Source organism: Rhincodon typus, chromosome 4 (genome assembly GCF_021869965.1).
Source record: "Rhincodon typus isolate 14 chromosome 4, sRhiTyp1.1, whole genome shotgun sequence".
Lineage (NCBI taxonomy): Eukaryota > Metazoa > Chordata > Chondrichthyes > Orectolobiformes > Rhincodontidae > Rhincodon > Rhincodon typus.
In genome coordinates this window covers 25,156,278-25,177,124 of record NC_063335.1, presented here as the reverse complement: position 1 = coordinate 25,177,124, position 20,847 = coordinate 25,156,278, and the positions used below count along the sequence as shown (strand labels likewise).

General features: G+C 40.3%; 1 protein-coding gene across 1 annotated transcript in view; it reads left to right on the top strand.

Moving 5' to 3' along the window:
• LOC109912648 (ATP-binding cassette sub-family C member 8-like) overlaps nt 1–20,847 on the top strand; it is a 152,942-nt gene that overhangs the window by 3,473 nt on the left and 128,622 nt on the right. The window contains exons 2-3 of the mRNA XM_048595667.1: nt 12,689–13,368; nt 17,205–17,314. Of these exons, the coding sequence (XP_048451624.1) occupies nt 12,766–13,368; nt 17,205–17,314 (713 nt within the window). The 5' untranslated portion in view covers nt 12,689–12,765. The remainder of the gene's footprint in view (nt 1–12,688; nt 13,369–17,204; nt 17,315–20,847) is intronic.

Genomic DNA, 20,847 nt, shown 5'->3' with positions numbered 1-20,847 from the left:
ATGTGGTATACTGCATCCGCTGTTCCCGTTGTGGCCTCCTCTACATCGGGGAAACCAAGCGGAGGCTTGGGGACCGCTTTGCAGAACACCTACGCTCGCTTTGCACGAAACAACTGCACCTCCCAGTCGCAAACCGTTTCAAGTCCGCCTCCCATTCCTCAGATGACATGTCCATCCTGGGCCTCCTGCAGTGCCACAACGATGCTACGCGAAGGTTGCAGGAACAGAAACTCATATTCTGCTTGGGATCCCTGCAGCCCAATGGTATCAGTGCGGACTTCACAAGCTTCAAAATCTCCCCTCCCCCTACCGCATCCCAAAATCAGCCCAGCTGGTCCCCGCCTCCCTAACCTGTCCTTCCTCCCACCTATCCCCTCCTCCCACTGCAAGCCCCACCCCCATCTCCTACCTACTAACCTCATCCCGCCCCCTTGACCTGTCCGGCCTCCCTGGACTGACCTATCTCCTCCCTAACTCCCCACCTACACTCACTTTTACTGGTTCCATCCCCGGCTCTTTGACCTGTCTGTCTCCTCTCCACCTATCTTCTCCTCAATCCATCTTCTATCTGCCTCCCCCTCTCTCCCTATTTATTTCAGAACCCCCTTCCCCTCCATTTCTGAAGAAGGGTCTAGGCCCGAAACGTCAGCCTTCCTGCTCCTCTGATGCTGCTTGGCCTGCTGTGTTCATCCAGCTCTACACCTTGTTATCTCAGATTCTCCAGCATCTGCAGTTCCTACTATCTCTGAAACAATTTATTTATCTCATTCTGACAGTGAACAAATTAACTAAATTATTAACAGACCAAATAAGCTCCTTCTAACTACTAACTATTCCTGAATAAAACAAGATTCTAATGCTGTTCCAATGCATACAAGTCCCACTTGTATATAAAATAAAGTAGAATTTAGTCTCTCGAAATTACAGCCAGGTTATGTGTCTTCCAGAATGCTCTCTACCTTCTCTATCGATTCTTCAGACAGAAATATTCACTAGTTGTGCTGTGGGTACCTTTGTTCTTTAGATGGTGCTTTCTCTAAGACTTCGAGGAGACTGTGGGAAGCAGCGATTCTCTCTTGCAAGCTGAGGGCTGTTAACTCTGGCAGATGGCAGTCAGCTCTCCTATTTTGTCCAACTGCCCCCTTTTTTATACCCTTGATGATGCATCAATATTTCTTACAATAGGATTGGTCCTATCTTGTCAAAGCCATCAGATTTAAATTTAATTGGTCTTTGGTATCTAAGTGCCTGGTTAAGATTGATTGGCTAATTTCAGAACACATTGTCTTGGTAAAAACTGCTGTTTGGCCTGCTAACTGTACAGCCTTTTAATACACATGTTTCAATTTGAGTGCTCTCTGTGTACTTGCAGACTTTCAAGCTGCTGCTCACAGACATCCATTTAATCTCTAAGCATAGAAAAAGCATATCATCTTTTTAAGGGACCACACAATGCTTTCCCCACTAACATTTCATAAATACCAAATTGTAACTTCCTGCCTTCCAATCCACAAGTACTCTACCCAACCTCGCAACACAACATTTAAAACACATTTGGACAGGTACACGAATAGGACAGGTTTAGCGTGATATGGGCCAAATGCAGGCGAGTGGTACTAGTTTAGTTTGGGAAGTTTGGTTGGCATGGACATGTTGGACTGAAGGGTCTGTTTCTGTGCTCAATGACTCTATTTCTATAAGTTATAGAGCCATTGATCTAAATGATGCACCATGTTTGTTCATTGGATGAATACTCCATGTGGTGTGATGCAAAAATGTTAGAGAATTTCTTCTAATACGCGAATAACTGGACTGCAGCTGTCAGACTTCGAGGTAAAGAGAACTTTTTATTCATGATATCACGGAGAGTCAATGCTAACAAAGGTTAGATACCAAAGACCCTGCAGAAATGTAGAGTTACAGAATATTTATAGAGAGAGACAAACAAGTCAACGTGACAGATAACAGTGATTTCATAGTCCAAAGCTTAAAGTTCTCCAGAAATTGCACCGTCTTCCTGAGCTGCAGGCTTTATTCTTCTGTTAATGTTCAGCTGACATGCACTTATTTTACTGACTAGAGCAAAAATGTGATTAGGATTTACTAAGATAGCAGCTACTAAGAACTAGGGGGGTTTGAAAACTTTGAGTTGACACTTTCTTTTAATGTTCTGTCTGTCACAGTCTTTTTGCCTTTTCGATACAGACTTTTTTTGAACTTTCTACAACATGCTAATTTCTTCCACAAAAAACATTTAGAGCAAAAAGTTCCAGTATTTCATCACAAATGCGTCAATTTAGTTGCTCAAGGTTTTTGAGAAGATTTGTAGCTCGGGTTGTTGACTTGCTCGCCGAGCTGGTAAGTTTGTTTGCAGACGTTTTGTCACCATACTAGGTAACATCATCAGTGTGTCTCCCGTGAAGTGTTGGTGTTCTGTTCCACTTGCTATTTATGTGTCTCCGTCTCCTAAGGTGGGTAACATCACTTCCAGATTTGTTTCTTAGTGATTGGTATATGGGGTCCAGCTCTACATGTTTATTCATGTAGTTCCGGTTTGAGTGCCAGGCCTCCAGGAATTCTCGTGGAGAAACACTACATAGGACACATGGGTAGGAAACTCACCACCAGGATACATGAACACCAACTCGCAGCAAAACGGCACGACTGATTCTCCCTCATTTCAGAACACTCCGACATAGAAGGACATCAATTTGACTGGGACAAAATTACAGTACTAGGACAAGCAAGACAAAGACCAACACAACAATTCCTGGAGGCCTGGTTTTCAACCACTGATCCAATTAACAAACATGTTGAAATAGATCCCATCTACATACTGCTACGATACAAAACCAGAAGCAAGACTGCCCGTCATGACAGACCGGACTATATAAATTCAGAGCAGGACAGAACAACAGTGCTTCAACAGAGGCTACACAGCACTGATGATGTTACCTAGAAGGGAGACGAAATGTTTGCATGGAAACCAGTCAGCTCAGCGAACGAACCAACAACTCCAACCGCAACCCGAGCTACAGATCTTCATTAAAACATTAGAAAGTCAGAAATGTTTTCCACTTTTGCTTATTTTCCAGTGATCTGTTGTGTGCGTGTGCATGTTTGTGAGTGTGTGCGTGTGTGTGTGTGATTTAAACCAATCTCCACTTGAGTTTGATATAGTTGGAGAGTCATAAGCCTGTCTGTCATTCAATGCTAATTATCAAATAATGGAGGTACTCAGCTACACAGCTGTCCATGATTTAACACTGCCAGTCTGCAGCGAGCATTATAAAGTTGCCCGGTGTCAAAATATTCGTCAGTTTTGCTGATATGAATCAAAGGAACAAAGAAATTCACTTGGACGAGGGATTGAACAGAGGACAGATAATTTTAGAGTTCTCTGCAACACTCCAAGCCATAGGAACGGCCCACTCTGGGAAGCTTATCCACTTACAAAGGGAAGGAGAAAGAGTGTCTACTGGCCATTATTAGCAGCAGTAACAGTGCCATGACGATGCTGAATGGCCAAAAGAGCGGCAAAGGGACAGTAGACAGCTACGTGCTAGGGGAAGATACTACCCTGAACGAAGTGTACACAACTTCCCAAATCTTTTCCCATTGTGACCCATTTTAATTTTGAGGCTTAAAAATTGCTGTGATCCCAAAGCTTGAGAACTGGGATGGTGGCGGCAGTGGGGTAGGAAGGCTGTGAGAATGTGAGACCGTTGGAAGCGCTTTATAGTGACGCATACGATGGTTCAGTGGATAGCACTGCTGGCTCACAGTGCCAGGCACCTGGGTTCGATTCCACCCTTGAGCAACCATCTGTGTGGAGTTTGCATGTTCTCCCCGTGTCTGCGTGAGTTTCCTCCGGGTGCGCCGGTTTCCACCCACAGTCCAAAGATGTGCATGTTAGGTGGATTGACCATGGGAAATTGCCCATAGTGTCCAGGAGTGTGCAAGTTAGGTGGATTAGCCATGGGAAATGCAGGGTTACAGGGGTAGTCTGGGTCCGGGTGCACTACTGTTTGGAGGGGTAGTGTGGACTTGATAGGCTGAATGGCCTGCTTCCACAATGTAGGGATTCTATGCTGGGGGATGCCTTGATCACAAACGACAGTTGAGTGAACGCCAGTGTCAAATTAGACTGATTATCAATGGCGGTAGTGATATTGATTGATGGTTGACAAGAATTCAAACTGCATAGGTTGCTATCCATTGCTGGTAGTGCTAAAAGGTATGGTGACTATGAACTTTCTTGTATAAGATTCCATCCAGACAAGTGATCTGTGTAGCAAATAGCCGTCAGGTACCACTGTATTCACCTCCAGCATTTACCGTGTTACAGATAACTCCAGAGGCTTACTGTCAGTCTGGCATGTGACATTATCCCAGTCTCCCACATTCCTCTGAAAGTTTGAGGCCTGGAATGTCACAGCCTTTGAAAGCTGGTATTCCAAGTGCGCAATGCTATTCCCAGTTTCTGCTGCTAATTTGGCTGATGTGCACAAATCCACTGCTAGGTCAGAATTTGACCCGATCCTGGTCCAAAGCAAGTAGGGGACAGTGCACCCTCTTGAGTTGTCCTCCTCCTTCCTCAGGGATTAGTTCTGTATCCTCAGGGTTATTGTACGGTCGTGCTGATGAAGCAACTGTTCCATCTAGAGCGGGCCTTGTTTCTTTTCTCTTTGAATGAATTGATAGAGTTATGAACTTCTAGGCACAAACTAGCAGGTCCCATCCCACTGCAATTCACTTTTTATTTACCTTTACTCCTTACCAGGTAATGCCCAGGGCAATTCCAATGACTCTAGAGTCACAAAGCACGGAAACAGACCCTTTGGACCAACTTCTCCATGCCAACCAGCTATCCTTAACAAATCTAGTCCCATTTGCTAGCATTTGGCCCATATCCTTTTCAACCCTTTCAATTCATATACCCATCCAGATTCCTTTTAAATGTTGTAGTTGTACCAGCCTCCACCATTTCCTCTGGCAGCTCATTCTATACACGCACCACCCTCTGTGTGAAAAAGCTGCCCCTTAGGTCCCCTTTTAAATCTTTCCTCTCTCCCCTTAAACCTATGCCCTCTAGTTTTGGACTCCCCACCCCCCAACCTGTGGAAAAGACTTTGTCTATTTACCCTATCCATGCCCCTCATTTTAGAAACCTCTGTAAGGTCACTCCTCAGCCTCTGATGCTCCAGGGAAAATAGCTGTCCGCTGCCTTCCAATTTTGGTGTCATCTACAAACTTACTAGCCATACCTCCTATATTCACATCCAAATCATTTATATAAATGACACAAAGCAGCAATCCTAATGGCACACTACTGGTCAGAGGCCTCCAGTCTGAATAGCAACCCTCCACTGCCACCCTTTGTCTTCTATGTTCGAGCAAGTTCTGTTTCCAAACGACTAGTTCTCCATGTATTCCATGTGATCTAACCTTGTTAACCAGTCTACCATGCAAACCCTGTCGAGCCCTTACTGAAGTCCATGTAGATCATGTCCACCACTCTGTCCTCGTCAATCTTCTTCATTACTTCAAACTATCCCTTGCTACTATCCCTAATCCCTGATACTATCCCTAATTTGCCTTTCCAAATACAAGTAAATTCTGTCCCTCAGAATTCCTTCCAATAATTTTCCCACCACTGGTGTCAGGCTCACTGGTCTATAGTTCACTGTTCTTTCCTGACCACCTTTCTTAAATAGTGGCACCACGTTAGCCAACCTCCAGTCTTCCGGCACCTCCCCTGTGGCTATCAATGATACAAATATCTCAGCAAGGGGCCCAACAACCACTTTCCAGAGGGTTCTACAGTACACCCGATCAAGTCCCAGGAATTTATCCACCTTTATGCATTTTAAAACATCCAGCACCACCACCTCTGTAAAATGGTCATTTTTCAAGATGTTGCTATTTAGTTCCCCATGTTCTCTGTCTTCCATATAATTCTCCACAGTAAACACTAATGCAAAATACTCATTTAGTCTCTTCCCCCATCTCTTGCAGTTCCACACATCAACAGCCTTGCTGATCTTTAAGGGGCCCTATTCTCTCCCTTGATACTCTTTTGTCCTTAATGTATTTGTAGAATCCCTTTAGATTCTCCTTAACCCTCTTTGCCAAAGCTATCGCATGTCCTCTTTTTGCCCTCCTGATTTCCCTCTTAAGTATATCCTACTGCCTTTTTCTTCTTCTAAGGATTCACTCGATCCCTGCTGTCTATACCTGACATATGCTTTATTTCTTTTGCTTGACCAAAGCCACAATTTCTCTAGCCGTCCAGCATTGCCTACATCTACCAGCCTTGCCCTTCCTAACAGGAACCTATTGTCTCTAGACTCTCGTTATCTCATTTTTGAAGGCTTTACATTTTCCAGCTGTCCCTTTACCCGTGAACATTCGCTCCCAATCAACTTTTGAAAGTTCTTGCCTAATACTGTCAAAATTGGCCGCCTTCCAATTTAGAACTTTAACTTTTAGATTTTGGTCTATCCTTTTCCATCTGTTTTAAAACTAATAGAATTATGATCACTGGCTCCAAAGTGCTCCCCCACTGACCCTTCAGTCACCTGCCCTACCTTATTTCCCAAGAATAGGTCAAGTTTCACACCTTCTCTAGTAGGTACATCCACATACTGAATCAGAAAATATGACCTAATGTTGTCATCAAGATACCATTTAACATTCTTTCAAAAAAAAGTCTCCAATCCACTTCTTTCCTCTAAGGGATGTAGCACAAAATGCAACTTAATAAAAGACACGATTGCCAAGACTTTCAAAGTGGGCAGCAGAATAATAGTTGCAAGTCAGGTACCCATCATACACTCCTGCTTGACTTTCGGTTCCTTTGACTGCATTCGGGCATGTGTATCAGGTGACCATTCTGCAAACACTGCAACCCACTTGCTGTTAAGTGCAAGTGTGATTCACCAGGTCTTGTTTATACTTTTGAAATTATATGGTAATTTACTGCTATTGTGAATCATTTTGCTGTAATTCTAAAATATAAATACGAATTTAATAGCTGTTTTAAAAGATGTTTTCTAACTTAAGCTGCAGTTAGCTGGCAATTTTCTCACCGGGTGGCAATTGACTAACTCATGGGTGTAACTATCCACATGATGTGTGTGATGCTTGTTCAAGTATAATTCTGTCTGTGTTCTGAGCAATCCTTGCTATATAAAGACTGTTGAAGTCAGTCTGAGATGTTCAGCAGACTCATTAAGTTGTCAAGAGCTTTGAGACCACTATCACAGTGTCACTACATTGATGCTACTTCCATGAAATGTCAGTATTTCAACAGACTTTGGATTTAAATATCATTAATCTTGACTACCCTAGAACTTTACTACTTTTTAAAAAAAAATCCTGCTATGCAAGATATGTATGCAATAAGCCTCCTTCCTTGGATCAGACACATATTTCAACATTATTACTGATCTGGTTTTCAAGTGTACCTTCTGGAAATATAAACTAGATGACAACGATCTTCTTGAAAAGAGTACTAACTGGTCAGTTTTTCAATTAATTTTCATCAGCAGCTCAGATACTTTCAGAACTCAAACAAGATCTGACCATCATTTGACCTGTGTCAGTTTTGAGTTTGGCGAATGAAGCAATTCTATAACAGCGAACTTAATGTATAAAAGAGGGATTTTTAAAAAAAAAATTGAAGTGAGCTTGTGATCTAAATAAATACATGTGCTGAAATGTATTTGAAAAGACATTTTCTGAATTTCTCAATTTCCACCTGGCAGGGCCATTGATAACTGGTCTATAATTTCCTGGTTATTTTTCTTGAAACTAATGCAAAAAGAGAAATCAGTGTCAATACAGAGTGGAGCAAGAGGAACATAGCAGGTCAGGCAGCATCAGAGGAGCAAGAAAGTCGACGTTTCGGGTGTACACCCTTCATCAGGACTGCTATCGGATAGAGAGAAATGTTGGTTTTCAATTACTTTTTTCCTCAGGAAATGTAAAAGCCTCTCTGTGCTTAGGCCAGAATCCATGATATGTCACCTGAACAGTTTTCGTTGTTTAATTGATAATCTTAAATGCAATCTGTGTTCAGCTGGCAAAGTATTTAATTGACAACTGTGAACACATAGATGTTTGAACAATGCAATGTTTAACAAAGAACATGCATAGGCATGTTCCTAATCTACCGGATGCTTTACAGTTTCACTATTTACTGTAAGGGATTGCACTTTGTTTCTGAAATTATTTCCTGCAAGTGAATTGCAAAGATGGGGAAACTTTGAGATTTAGTTTTAGTGTCCTAGGATAGATTGAATTAAGGAAAGTCCCTGGTTATCTGTAATTTGAATAAATGGTAGTTTAAAATAGTGTATTGAATTGTGTAAATGGAGCATTTTAATCCTGTAATTGAAGATGAGGAAATATTAAGTACTGACATACATTTTGTAACAGCTATACAAAGTACAGCACTTGCTTTGAGAGATGCACTGGTTAACTGTTTCCCATTTTGGACTGGGGGAGAATTTTAATCAGCCAAGGTGATGGAGTTTTTTATGGACGTAGGATTAAAGCATGAAGAATTGCCACTATCAAGAAGCTAGTAGAAACTTGGCCACTTCTTTCTTTAATCCAAATGGATTTTTGAGCATTTTGAGAACATCTGTGGGACAAGCAAGTCTGATATTTAAATACATTTAAATTGCAGTTTCAATTCTGACATTAACTCAGTGTGCATTGAGGGGCTAAACAATTAACAAGTGGGAAATGCTTTAAATATGGTGTTGAGTTGCTTCCTTGCGTGTTGAAAAGTTTTCAGATACAGGGCTACAGTTTCACTACTTCGGAAATGATTTTCAGTTTAAGCCATTTTTGCCACCTTGAAAATTTTTGCCTTCAATTTGCACTTCCAACTGTCAGCAGTCACAGCAGCTGGCACCTTGGTCCTTTGAACAAACCTAAACCAAAAGCTCCGCCAACAGCATCCTTCTTAGCTACTACCAGCCCACAGGCAGGGGATGAGCACAGAGCTCCAGCTCATGGGAAACTAAAACCCATAATAGCGAGGTTTAACTTAAATGAAATGATGGAATCCCCATTGCCACAGAAGGACCAGACCTTGTCGATTGGGTATTTTCCTTCCTTTAGAAGTAAGTCCCTTTTCAAGTGGACCAGGTAGTTATGCGTTGCCTGTGGCATTGAAGGCCACCACAGTCTTAATTTATTCATTATCTGCTCCTTCCAAGGATCAGCTCGTGATATCCGTGAATCTCTTCTTGCCCATATATGCCCTTTGGTGCATCTCACTGGTAATGGATGATGTCTTTACCAACGCTGGTACTTGTATGCACTTTAGTTCTTTGAGAAGGTGACCAAACAGGTGGATGAGGGTAAAGCGGTTGATGTGGTGTATAGGGATTTCAGTAAAGCGTTTGATAAGGTTCCCCATGGTAGGCTATTGCAGAAAATACGGAGGCATGGGATTGGGGGTGACTTAGTGGTTTGGATCAGAAATTGGCTAGCTGTAAGAAGACAGAGGGTGGTGGTTGATGGGAAATGTTCATCCTGGAGTTCAGTTACTAGTGGTGTACCTCAAAGATCTGTTTTGGGGCCACTGCTGTTTGTCATTTTTATAAATGACCTGGATGAGGGCGTAGAAGGATGGGTTAGTAAATTTGCGGATGACACCAAAGTCGGTGGAGTTGTGGATAGTGCGGAAGGATGTTGCAGGTTACAGAGGGACATAGATAAGCTGCAGAGCTGGGCTGAGAGGTGGCAAATGGAGTTTAATGCGGAAAAGTGTGAGGTGATTCACTTTGGAAGGAGTAACAGGAATACAGAGTACTGGGCTAACGGTAAGATTCTTGGTAGTGTGGATGAGCAGAGAGATCTCGATGTCCATGTGCATAGATCACTGAAAGTTGCCACCCAGGTTGATAGCGTTGTTAAGAAGGCATACAGTATGTTAGGTTTTATTGGTAGAGGGATTGAGTTTCGGAGCCATGAGGTCATGTTGCAGCTGTACAAAACTCTGGTGCGGCCGCACTTGGAGTATTGCGTACAGTTCTGGTCACCGCATTATAGGAAGGATGTGGAAGCATTGGAAAGGGTGCAGAGGAGATTTACCAGGATGTTGCCTGGTATGGAGGGAAGGTCTTATGAGGAAAGGCTGAGGGTCTTGAGGCTGTTTTCGTTAGAGAGAAGAAGGTTAAGAGGTGACTTGATAGAGACATACAAGATGATCAGAGGATTAGATAGGGTGGACAGTGGGAGCCTTTTTCCTCGGATGGTGATGGCTAGCACGAGGGGACATAGCTTTAAATTGAGGGGTGATAGATATAGGACAGATGTCAGAGGTAGGTTCTTAACTCAGAGAGGAGTAAGGGTGTCGAATGCCTTGCCTGCAAAAATAGTAGACTCGTCAACTTTAAGGGCATTTAAATGGTCATTCGATAAACATATGGATGATAATAGAATAGTGTAGGTTAGATGGGCTTCAGATTGGTTTCACAGGTCAGCGCAACATCGAGGGCCGAAGGGCCTGTACTGCGCTGTAATGTTCTATGTTCTATGTTTACCACTGAGGCCACAAGAAAGCCCTCAGATTTGTTGCTGTACCTAGATTTCCACTGCCCCAGAGAGTTAAAGATCACCCATTTGTACACTCATCGCCTGGGAATATCTAACTGAGTATTTAGCATTCTATACCAAAGGTTCAATTAGTCTACAGCCGCTGAAAAATCATCATCGTGCTTATCCATGCAAGATTCCTATGGGGCTGCCATAGTGACTTCATCTTGTGTCAGCCACGTCTTCCAGGAGTTTGTGCTTTGAGTCGGGCCCTCATTTCCATACACCCTTTCTCCATGTTCACTCTGATGCTCTGACATGCTTCCCTGCTAGACCTGGAAAGCACAGATCTGCACTTCACTGAGGTGTGAACAGCCAAGGCAAAGTTTCCCTCAATCCTGAGTAATATGGCAATCTGAATGTGTAGGCCATTGCAAAGCATTAGCATGTTACCATCCTGAACAATTAAAAACTAATGTCACTTGATAAGCATTCCTACTCATCACCTTTGGCTATTGCTGCCTAACTGTAATGAAGATGAACTGGTAGTTAGCCCTGTACCACAAAAATATATATGATACCATCTATATGAGTGCTTCCAAAAGTGACACTATTTTAATTCCTTGGAGTTTCAGAAAATTGGGGAGGGGAGTTTCAAACTGCCTCGTTTGCTCTGCTCTGAAAAATGACGGCCCACCTGTTAATGGTCTATGGCTGTAGCAGCGATTGGGCTTTGGATAACAGTAAATTAAGTGACAGAAAAAATCCAGAAATTTTAAAGGGGCCTTGCAGCAGTCAAATGTCATTCTATGCTCTACAACTACCATTGTTGTCTTGGAGTTTGTGATCCTAAAATCTGTGTTCTATAATGCAGTGGAGCTTGCAACAAGCAGTTTGGAAATCCAGTATCAAACTGATGAGGCATTGAAATTTGTGCATTTTGTTCACAAGATCATTGAAGTCCTTCAGCTCTGTTACTGACCATAAACCACTTTCCTTTTGGAAAATGTTGTTGTGACATATAAACTAGATGTCTGTATCTGCTGCTTAAATTCAATTACCGTATGAATGCTAGTATTTCCTTTGTTCCAGTTAATGTCTGTTGTATAGTTTCTGTCTGAAACCACTTCTGTACATACTACCTTAAGATTTTCATCATTCATAAATTTAACTCGACAGTTGGCAAACCAAACTGAGATAGTGGGTGTCGGAGCAGGCCTAGCATCTCTGATAAAGCAAAATATTGTAGATGCTGGAAATCTGAGAATAAATAAAGTGCTAGAGAAGTCCTAGCAGCATCTGTAGAAAGAGAAACAGATTAATGTTTCAAGTCCAATATGACTCTTCTTTGGCATTATATTATTTGGGGCTCCAAAAAAGTCACGTTGGACCTGACATTAACTTTCTTTCCCTCAGCAAAGATGCAGCTAGACCTGCTCAGTTTCTCCAGCACTTTGTTTTTATTACAAAGAGCTAAGCACCCCAGATGCTCTCATTGCTCTATTTTAATTATAGTTTATTTGTTTCCTAATCCAGAATCAATTAACATGTTCTTTAAAACGCCTACACTAAATTGTGCATTTTCTGGCATTTCAAATTCTGCAGCTTTCAGTTCTAGCTAAAAGCTTTGTAGTTAGAACTTTTCATCTTGTGTAACCGTGAACATTAAATACTGAGTCATATAAGGAAAGAACAAAGATGAAAAAATGAGTAATCATCACAGAGATTCTGTCCGTTGATTAATGAAAATATATTGTGAAAGGTCCTAAGATCTTCATTGTCTAAGTTTCATACATCTAGTTTTGAGAGGGTATACGTCACATCAGGTTTTTTTCATGGTAAGAATTCATAGAAATGCAATTAACAATTGACCCAGTTCCTGTTTAAAACCTCACTTAACTTTAGTTTTTGGTAATGACTGGTGACTCTACTAACTGGCTGTCCAACCACAAACCTCATTAAGGGATATAAATGACCAAGAATCAAAATGAGCAACTTAATTCAAGAAAATGAGTTCACTATTGGACCCTTTTGACGTAAATAAAAATATTACACAACTTTTTTAATTAAAAAGAAAATGAAATGTGTACCAATATTCAGTCAATTAACCAATTTCTTCTTCTTTTCATAGATTAATCTAAGTTACTTGAAAGGAGAAACTACAATACAACGATTGCAATTAATGGTTACGGAAAGGAAGTAATCAGGATGGAAGATGCTTTCATTGAGTTCTGTGGCCTTGCCAACAAAAATGATAGCCTTAAACCAAACGAAGTGTCTTTCATCGAAGAAATCTGTTTCACTGAAAGTGTGAACTTCCTTGTACATCTGGGTTTTGTAGTTTGCTCTATTGTTGGCCTTATTGTGATTAAATGCAGACGGAGATCCGTTACAACATTTCATATTGATAGTGGCTTGAGAGGCTGGATCCATTTTCCATGGCACAACGTTCGATGGATATTAACATTCTTCTATATTTTCATATCAGCCTGTTGTTTAGCAGATGGCATTTTGTCACAATTATACTCAATGTTTGACAGACCATTTATTTATATACCAGATGCAGCACAACTAGCCTCTAGTGTTCTTTCAATCATCTACTATGACGTTGCTGAAAGTGCAAATGCACCCTTGTTTTTGGTACTCTTTATCTTTCACTGGCCTGCCGCCTTTAGCATTAACATATTTAAAATATATCAGCTATATTCCCAAAAGTTCATCACGAGTGATTTGACTTTCCTCCTTGTCTGTACCCTGGTAACAATCTATGGATCCTTTCTCATTCTGGAACTTGGCGTATTTTTTAAAAAGGTAAGTCCTTAAATACAATTCAAAACAAAAAAAAATTGCTTCTTAATGTGGAATTTTTAAAAAGTGTGTTCTCTTTCATGAAATTCTTGGGTTAGTACATCCAGTCTCTTGGACGTGGTTTTAAAACTACTCCTAATTTGACACCAGTTGCTTCTAGACTGGTAATATTTGATTGCACCATGGGTGGTGTAGGAATGAAAAAACAGTGGCTTGAATTAAATGCTGGTCAGCAGCAAAGTGCAATCTGTTCAGCGATGTTATGACATGCCACTGGAGGAGGTGGAACCAGGGCCTTCTGATTCAAAGGTAGGGTCATCACCACTGCTACAAGAGCCCTATATTGCTGCTGTGCGTAATTTCATGTCATTATACAAGCAGGTTGGGTTTGAATCCAGGCCTCTTCATATAGCGCTAAATGTACCACTGTTCCGCAAGCCCTATATTGCTGCTGTGCACGATGATTATCCCAACTCACCACAGCTATGCCTTTTTTCGCACTCTTCCAATTGTGTCTGTCACAGAAATGCTCAACAGAGGGTCCATTGTGGAATTCCTTGAGAGCGAAATACAATATGGGGAAGAAATGAAATTGCCCCCTTTTAACAACCTATCTATCACACTTAGGTGAGTTTAAAAATTCAGTCTTTGAATATGAGTAGGCAAGTTACTGAATTAATAGGTGAAGTGGATGCGTTGTGGTGGTTGGGGGTAGGATAGTTTGGTCTGGTTGGGTGAATGTAGTCTGGTATGGTAGAATGGGGCTAGTGGGGTGGTTGAGCCAGTTGGTGGGAGGGGTAATTGCAGTGCTGGGGAATGAGTAGTCATGTGATCAAGATGAGTAGTCTGATTGCAGAGGAAATGTGTCCCTCATTTGTAGGGGTGGAGAGGAGGAAAGTACAGTGGAGATGTTGGTAGTTGGTTTGGGTTGGATGGGATAATAATTAAGTTGGGTATGTGTGGTCGGATCTAATTCATGGAGATGGTAATAGGGATTGGTTATTGGGATGTTTTGAGTAGTCATGGGTGTAGTTGGCTTGCTGGGGTGTGCGTGATGGTAGGCACCAGTCATGTGGAATATTTGAGCTGGGGGCCCGATTGGTTTGGGAGTATTTCATAAGTTCTGATTGGAGGGATGGGTTAATTAGACTATTGAGTTGTGTAAGTGTTAGATCAAGTTTAATCTGTGAAATATTTTCTATGTAGTTATTGGAGGTAAAACACGTGCATCTGTCCCAAGCCATTTGCACTCATCCCATCAGAATTTTAAACTTCCTGGGCAATGCCAACTTAAGTTCATGCATCAGAACCTCCACAGGGACTTGACTAGCAACTTCCATTGTACGTCCAGTCTCCAACAGTCCAGAGGCTGGAAGGATTGGGCCATCGTATTGATGTTATAAGGTTGCAGTTTTGACTGTGCACTGAGATATATTGTTGCATCGGATCTTTATTACATGTCTAGCTGAGCTTTGTTGCCTATTAGACATTCCATGCTAATTACTGATATGAGAAGATATGCCATTTAAGTTCTTGACAGTAATGATGAATAATGATGTTTTTCATTATTTTGGCATTTAAAACAAATTCTCATAACTGTGTAAGATTTGTTGAAAACTCATTTTTTCCTTTGATCAGCGTTAACCCACCAGCTTCCACCACACTTCCAGGCAGTGCATTCCAATTCCTAACCACTTACTGTGTGATTTTCTTTTTCCTTGTCTTGTACTTATTTCTTTTGCAAAGCATATTAAAACTGTGTCCTTTGGTTCTCAAACCATTCACAAGTGGAAACAGTTTCTCCCTATCTACTCAGCTCAGAAGCATCATAATTTTGAAAACATATAACAAATCTCCTCTTAGTCTTCTCCTCTTCCTCTTAAAGGAAGACAGTCTCATGTTCTCCAGTTGGTCCTCATAACTGAAGTGTTTCAACTCGAGAACCATTCTTATAAATTTCTTCTGCTCTTTGTCCAATGTGTTAACATCCTCCATATAGTGTGTACACAGTACTCCAGCTCTGAACTAACCAGTGTCTTAGGTTTATTATTGATTCCCTGCTCTTATATTTCATGCCCCTGTATATGAAGCCTAGAACACTTTACCAACAGCTGTTTCAATCTGGTCTGTCACCTTGATGTACGCCTACTTCCAGATGACTCTGCTCTGTGCTTCTATACACCCTTCAGAGGAATACTTTTATTTATTCATGAGATGTGTGGTCACATGTAGACCAGACTAGGTAAGGATGGCAGATTTCTTTCCCTGAAGAACATTAATGAACGAGATGGGTTTTTCTTGACAATCGACATTAGTTTCATGGTCACCATTAGACTCCTAATTCCAGATTTTTAATTGAATTCAAATTTCACCAACTGCCATGATGGGATTTGAACCCAAGTCCCCAGATTGTTACCAGGGTCTCTGAATTAATAGCCCTACTGATAATACCACTTGAGCATTACTTACTCTTTTGTTTTATGTTGTCTCTTCATGTATTTTGTACCAAAGTGCATCATCTCACACTTCATGTTGAATTTCATTTGCCACCCGTCTGTCCAAACCACCTGCATGTTAATGCCTTTTTGAAGAAATACACTGCCCTCGGTTTACAACTGTCCAAAGCTTTGCCATCTGTAAATTTTGAAATTGTCCCCTTCACATCAACATCTAGATTATTATATAAAATATATAATAAATAAGTATACATATGCAATGTAAATCAGGAAAAGCAAAGGATCTCCGTATAGACCACTGGGGAGCAGCACTACAAACCTTCTTTCAGTCTAAAATAATACCCATTAACCATTATTCTTTGTTTCCTATCTATCCCTTAGCCAACTTTGTATCCCATTGCTGCTGTCCCTTTTATTCCATGACCTATAATTTGCCACAAAAGTCATCAATTCTCTCTGTTGCCTCTTCAAATAAAAACTCGAGTAAGTTAGACATGATTTTCCTCACCCACAACCCAAGCTACAGATCTTTGCCAAAACTTTAAATGATTTTCCCTTATCAAATCTGCTGAGTCTTCCAAGACTAATTAATTCTATCTCAATAATTGTTTCTACAAGTTTTTTCACCACAGAAGTTAAACTGACTGGTTTGTAAATGATAGACTTAGCTTTATACCCTTGCTTCAACAAGGGCATAATGTTGGCGTTTCTCCAATTCTGCACATCCACAGCTGCATATTAAACATTATAACATTAAAATTTAATTGCCAATGCCTCTGTAGCTTCCACTGTCACATGCTTTAATATTCCTGGATGCATCTCATAGTCCCAATGCTTTATTGACTTCAAGTACCAACAGGTTATCCAATACCTTGCATAGTGGCGTTTTGAGTAAACTCTTTTAACTCCACATTTTCACAGTTATTAGTTGAAGTTTACATTCATTTGGATCATAAAAGCCATAAATATTGCCTTATTTTTGTCTCAGCCACATGACTGCTCTTCCTTGCACATTGTATTGTACAACTAACCCAATTAAGCAGAGCAAAATTTTAATTTCTCCCTTGCATGAAGTTATTAACAAATAACTTTCACATGTATGCATTACATAACATCACTTTTCCTCATGAGAAAACATTTTACAAGCTTATTTCAGTAAGCTTGGCTAAGGAGGGGAGAAGAGAACCCATTTTGTCAGAATGTTTCTGTCATGATAGTATATCCTTGTATAATTGATATCATGGCATGAGTATTCTTTGACTATTCATGGTTCCACAATACATTATTATAAATAATTCAAATACTTTGTATGCTATTGAAATGTGAAGAAGAATTGCCATGTCAGCTTGTATGATGAACTAACATATAATATATTTATTCTAGGGTTACTTCTGTCCAGGGTATTCCAGAGACATACCACCTTTAGAACTACAAGATCCAGAAAAAAAGTTTCATCAACCTTATGTCAATGTTTTGTCACAGATTACCTACACGTAAGGAAATTTGTGAAAACAGTATGCTATAAATAAATTTGTTGTCTACAGCTTAATTGCTGATGTTCAGTGGATAATGCTGTTACAACTGGATTGCAGTGTGATGACAGTTTTTCTGATGAGTAAGATCAAAATTATTCCAAAATAATAGACAATTTTTAAAACTGATTATTATGGTAACAATGTTATTCAAATCTATATAAACGTCCGCATCAGTTTTTTTCAACTGATGTATTTTAGTTATTTAAATTACCAATCTTAGCTAGCTAATATGTGTTGTAGTCTCCAAAGACATGAGCACATAATCCATGCTAGAGATATTTCGGTGTAATACCTGGGGAGTGCTGTATTCTTGGTGTGTAAATCTGAGTGAGTTCCTATTGGCATATTCAGAATTGAAAGAGAAGCATGGAAGTTCTCCTGTAATTGATGCCCTGCTAAAATAAATTATTTAATCAAGTATTTAAGCATTGTTGTATAGGGACTTTGCTCTTCACAAATTGGCTTCCACTTACCTTCCAGTACAACAGTGACCACACTCGAAAGTTACTCATAGTAAAATACTTTAGGATACAAATGCAAATCCTTTTCTTTATTTTCTTTATTTGCAAATCCAATACCCATCAGACATTCAGCATTATATGTTGACATCATCTGTTTTAAACTGATTTCTGTACTATGAAATTACAAATTTCCATCACTTTATCATGGATGGGTAAAAATTTTAGTACATGTTATGCTTTGATTGGAATTAATAACCTGAGAAGACCAAAAGTAAAATGACGGTGGGCCAAAAGCCTATGACAGCTGGCACTTCACTGACAAAGCTACAATGTTAATTAATTCAGGAACGATCAGTCAATTTTTGTTTTGTTTTGAGTTATATTTTTGAAGTAGATTTGTGGAGCAACACGTTTCAACTATGATATTTCCTATTTCCTTGGTCCTCTGCACTAATAAGAAGAGAAGAAAATGATGAATGCAATGCAGTTGATGTTAGGCATATGTACTTTGAAAAAGGCCATACGACAAATATTTTAGCAAAACTAAAACCAGGGGCACTAAAGAAATAATAGTGGCGTGGACACAAAATTGTCAAAGGAATAGACTGTAGTGATGAATAATTTCTCAGATTGGAAGCAAGCATATAGTTGTGTTCCTTTTGATGTGACTATTTGATCCTTTTAATTAATAACCTACAATTAATGACGCTATGATTTTAAAAGTTTGCAGATAATATGAAATTCAGAAATATAATAACACTGGATAAAGACAAATGTAAATCGATGCCTGCTGAGATCATGCTACGAGACGGTTCATTGTTAAGTGGTTTACCGTGTTCTTCAAATACTTGATTAACAGCTCCCAAGTTGTCAATATAACATTGTGTATTCTAGTAAAACCCCCTTTTGTTCATTTTCCAACTTTTTAGCAGATTAACTGACCTTATTTTAATACCACTGCTTGCCATCAGGATTTAGGTTTATCCAGTAGATGTTTAACAATCAGGGTCCTCCACAAAAAGGGTGAAAATTATTTTTTTGTGGACTTGAGTGTGAAAGACTGTGGAGATACACGTACTGGTTCTGCTCTTTAAAAATGATTCCAGATAATTGATAATTTTGGTTGTTTGAACTCTCTCCAAGGAAAACTCGTGGTTGTTTTGATGACTAGCTTTCAGGGCTGTTCTGTTTGAACAGTTTTGCAGGCTTTTGGATGGTTTTGGATTTGCAGCAGGGAAAGCCTGCTAAGGAATAGGCTGTCCTGCTTGTGTCTCCTATTTTTAATGCACTTTTATGGTGAATTCAGTGTGAAATCTGACAGTCCCATTGGTACTGTGTTTCCTGAGCAATCTGTGTTTGCTGAGAGATGCCAGAGACAGTTGGCTATTTGGTGAAATGGGCAAAACGTTGCATTTAAATTATGGCCAATAGAGTAGTAAAACTAGAGAGACAATGCACTCCTCTCATCTTGATCACAACATCAACTCAAGTTGTTCCTTTCAAAATGTTCTTCTCTATGCTGTGAGTGTTTGTAAACTTTGAATCATGAACATATTGTCCAATTTTTATTTCTGTAATTTAATTCCAGTTTTCTTCCTTTACATGAAGGTGTTATTTCTTATTACAGAACAGTTCTGATTGTGATGGCAACTTACTCATTTTTTTTTTCTGCAGTGGTCTTTATTTATGTATAAACTACACTATTTCACTGAGAAGTGCCTTTCAACCAAATTTATTCATCTTGCCTATTATCACATGTTGTACACTGGACAGGGATTAGGTCGAGATACCCTGACCTGTTTTTTAAAATTTATCTTCAGTGCCCAAGGAACTAGGCTGATAGTAGCACCCAAACTGCAGCTAATGTTGTTTTGATACCATGTTATCATGTTATGTACATTGTAATATTCTTGTATTGTGTTCCTTAACTCAGAATTAGTTCTTTCATCTGAAAGGTAAGTAGTGTAGATTCAAAGTACTTGGAAATCTCAAGCTGATTTGTTTAACACACAACGTGATAACTTGCAGTTACAGAACAGCATATTTACACATTTCAGCCTACCATGCTGCCACATGAACTCCTTATGGCAGCTGGTCCAATGGTGTCATTCTGGTTCTTGACTCAATGGATACTCTCCTCTTAAAACAGTAACACGCCATTTCCCATTTTTTTAACCCTGTAAAACTAAATGCACTAAGAGTGGAAAACATATAGATATAGTTTAAAAACTATTTACGTAGAAACACAAATTGTGAAATTTACATGTTTGAGAGTCCAAAAGCCTGTGAAATGTATAGATAGTTTAATAAACCTTGCAGATTTCATGATGGTATAAATTTTTAGAGATCTAGACTTTATGCTTCAACAACAAAAACAAAGTTGCCGGAAAAGCTCAGCAGGTCTGGCAGCATCTGTGGAGGAGAAAACAGAGTTAACGTTTCGGGTCTGGTGACCCTTCCTCGGAACTGATGGTGGCTGGGAAAATGTCAGTTTATATGCAGAAAATAGGGAGGTGGGTGGGGTAAGGAGTAAACGATAGGATAGAGCCCAAAGAGAGAGAAAGACAGTTGGACAGACAAAGGAGTTGCTAACGATCAGGCTGGGAGGGTGAGTAGTTGTTAATAGGGACTGTCAGTGACTAACAACAGTGGGTGTGTAGTGGCAGGCTATGTGGTAACAAGGCCTGGTGTGTGGGGTGTGGGGCTGGGACATGGGAGAGTTTAGACCCTAAAATTATTGAAGTCAATATTGAGTTCGGAGGGCTGTAGGGTCCCCAAGCGGAAAATGAGGTGTTGTTCCTCCAGCTTGCGTTGGGATTCACTGAAACTCTGTAGCAAGCCAGAGACAGAGGTGTTGGCCAGGGAGCAGGGTGGTGCATTGAAGTGGCAGGCAACAGGTAGTTCGGGGTCTTTTTGCAAGCAGAACGTAGATGTTCTGCGAAGCGGTTACCAAGTCTATGCTTCGTTTCCCCAATGTAGAGGAGACCACTTTGTGAGCAGCGAATGCAGTAGACTAGATTCTTGGAAGTG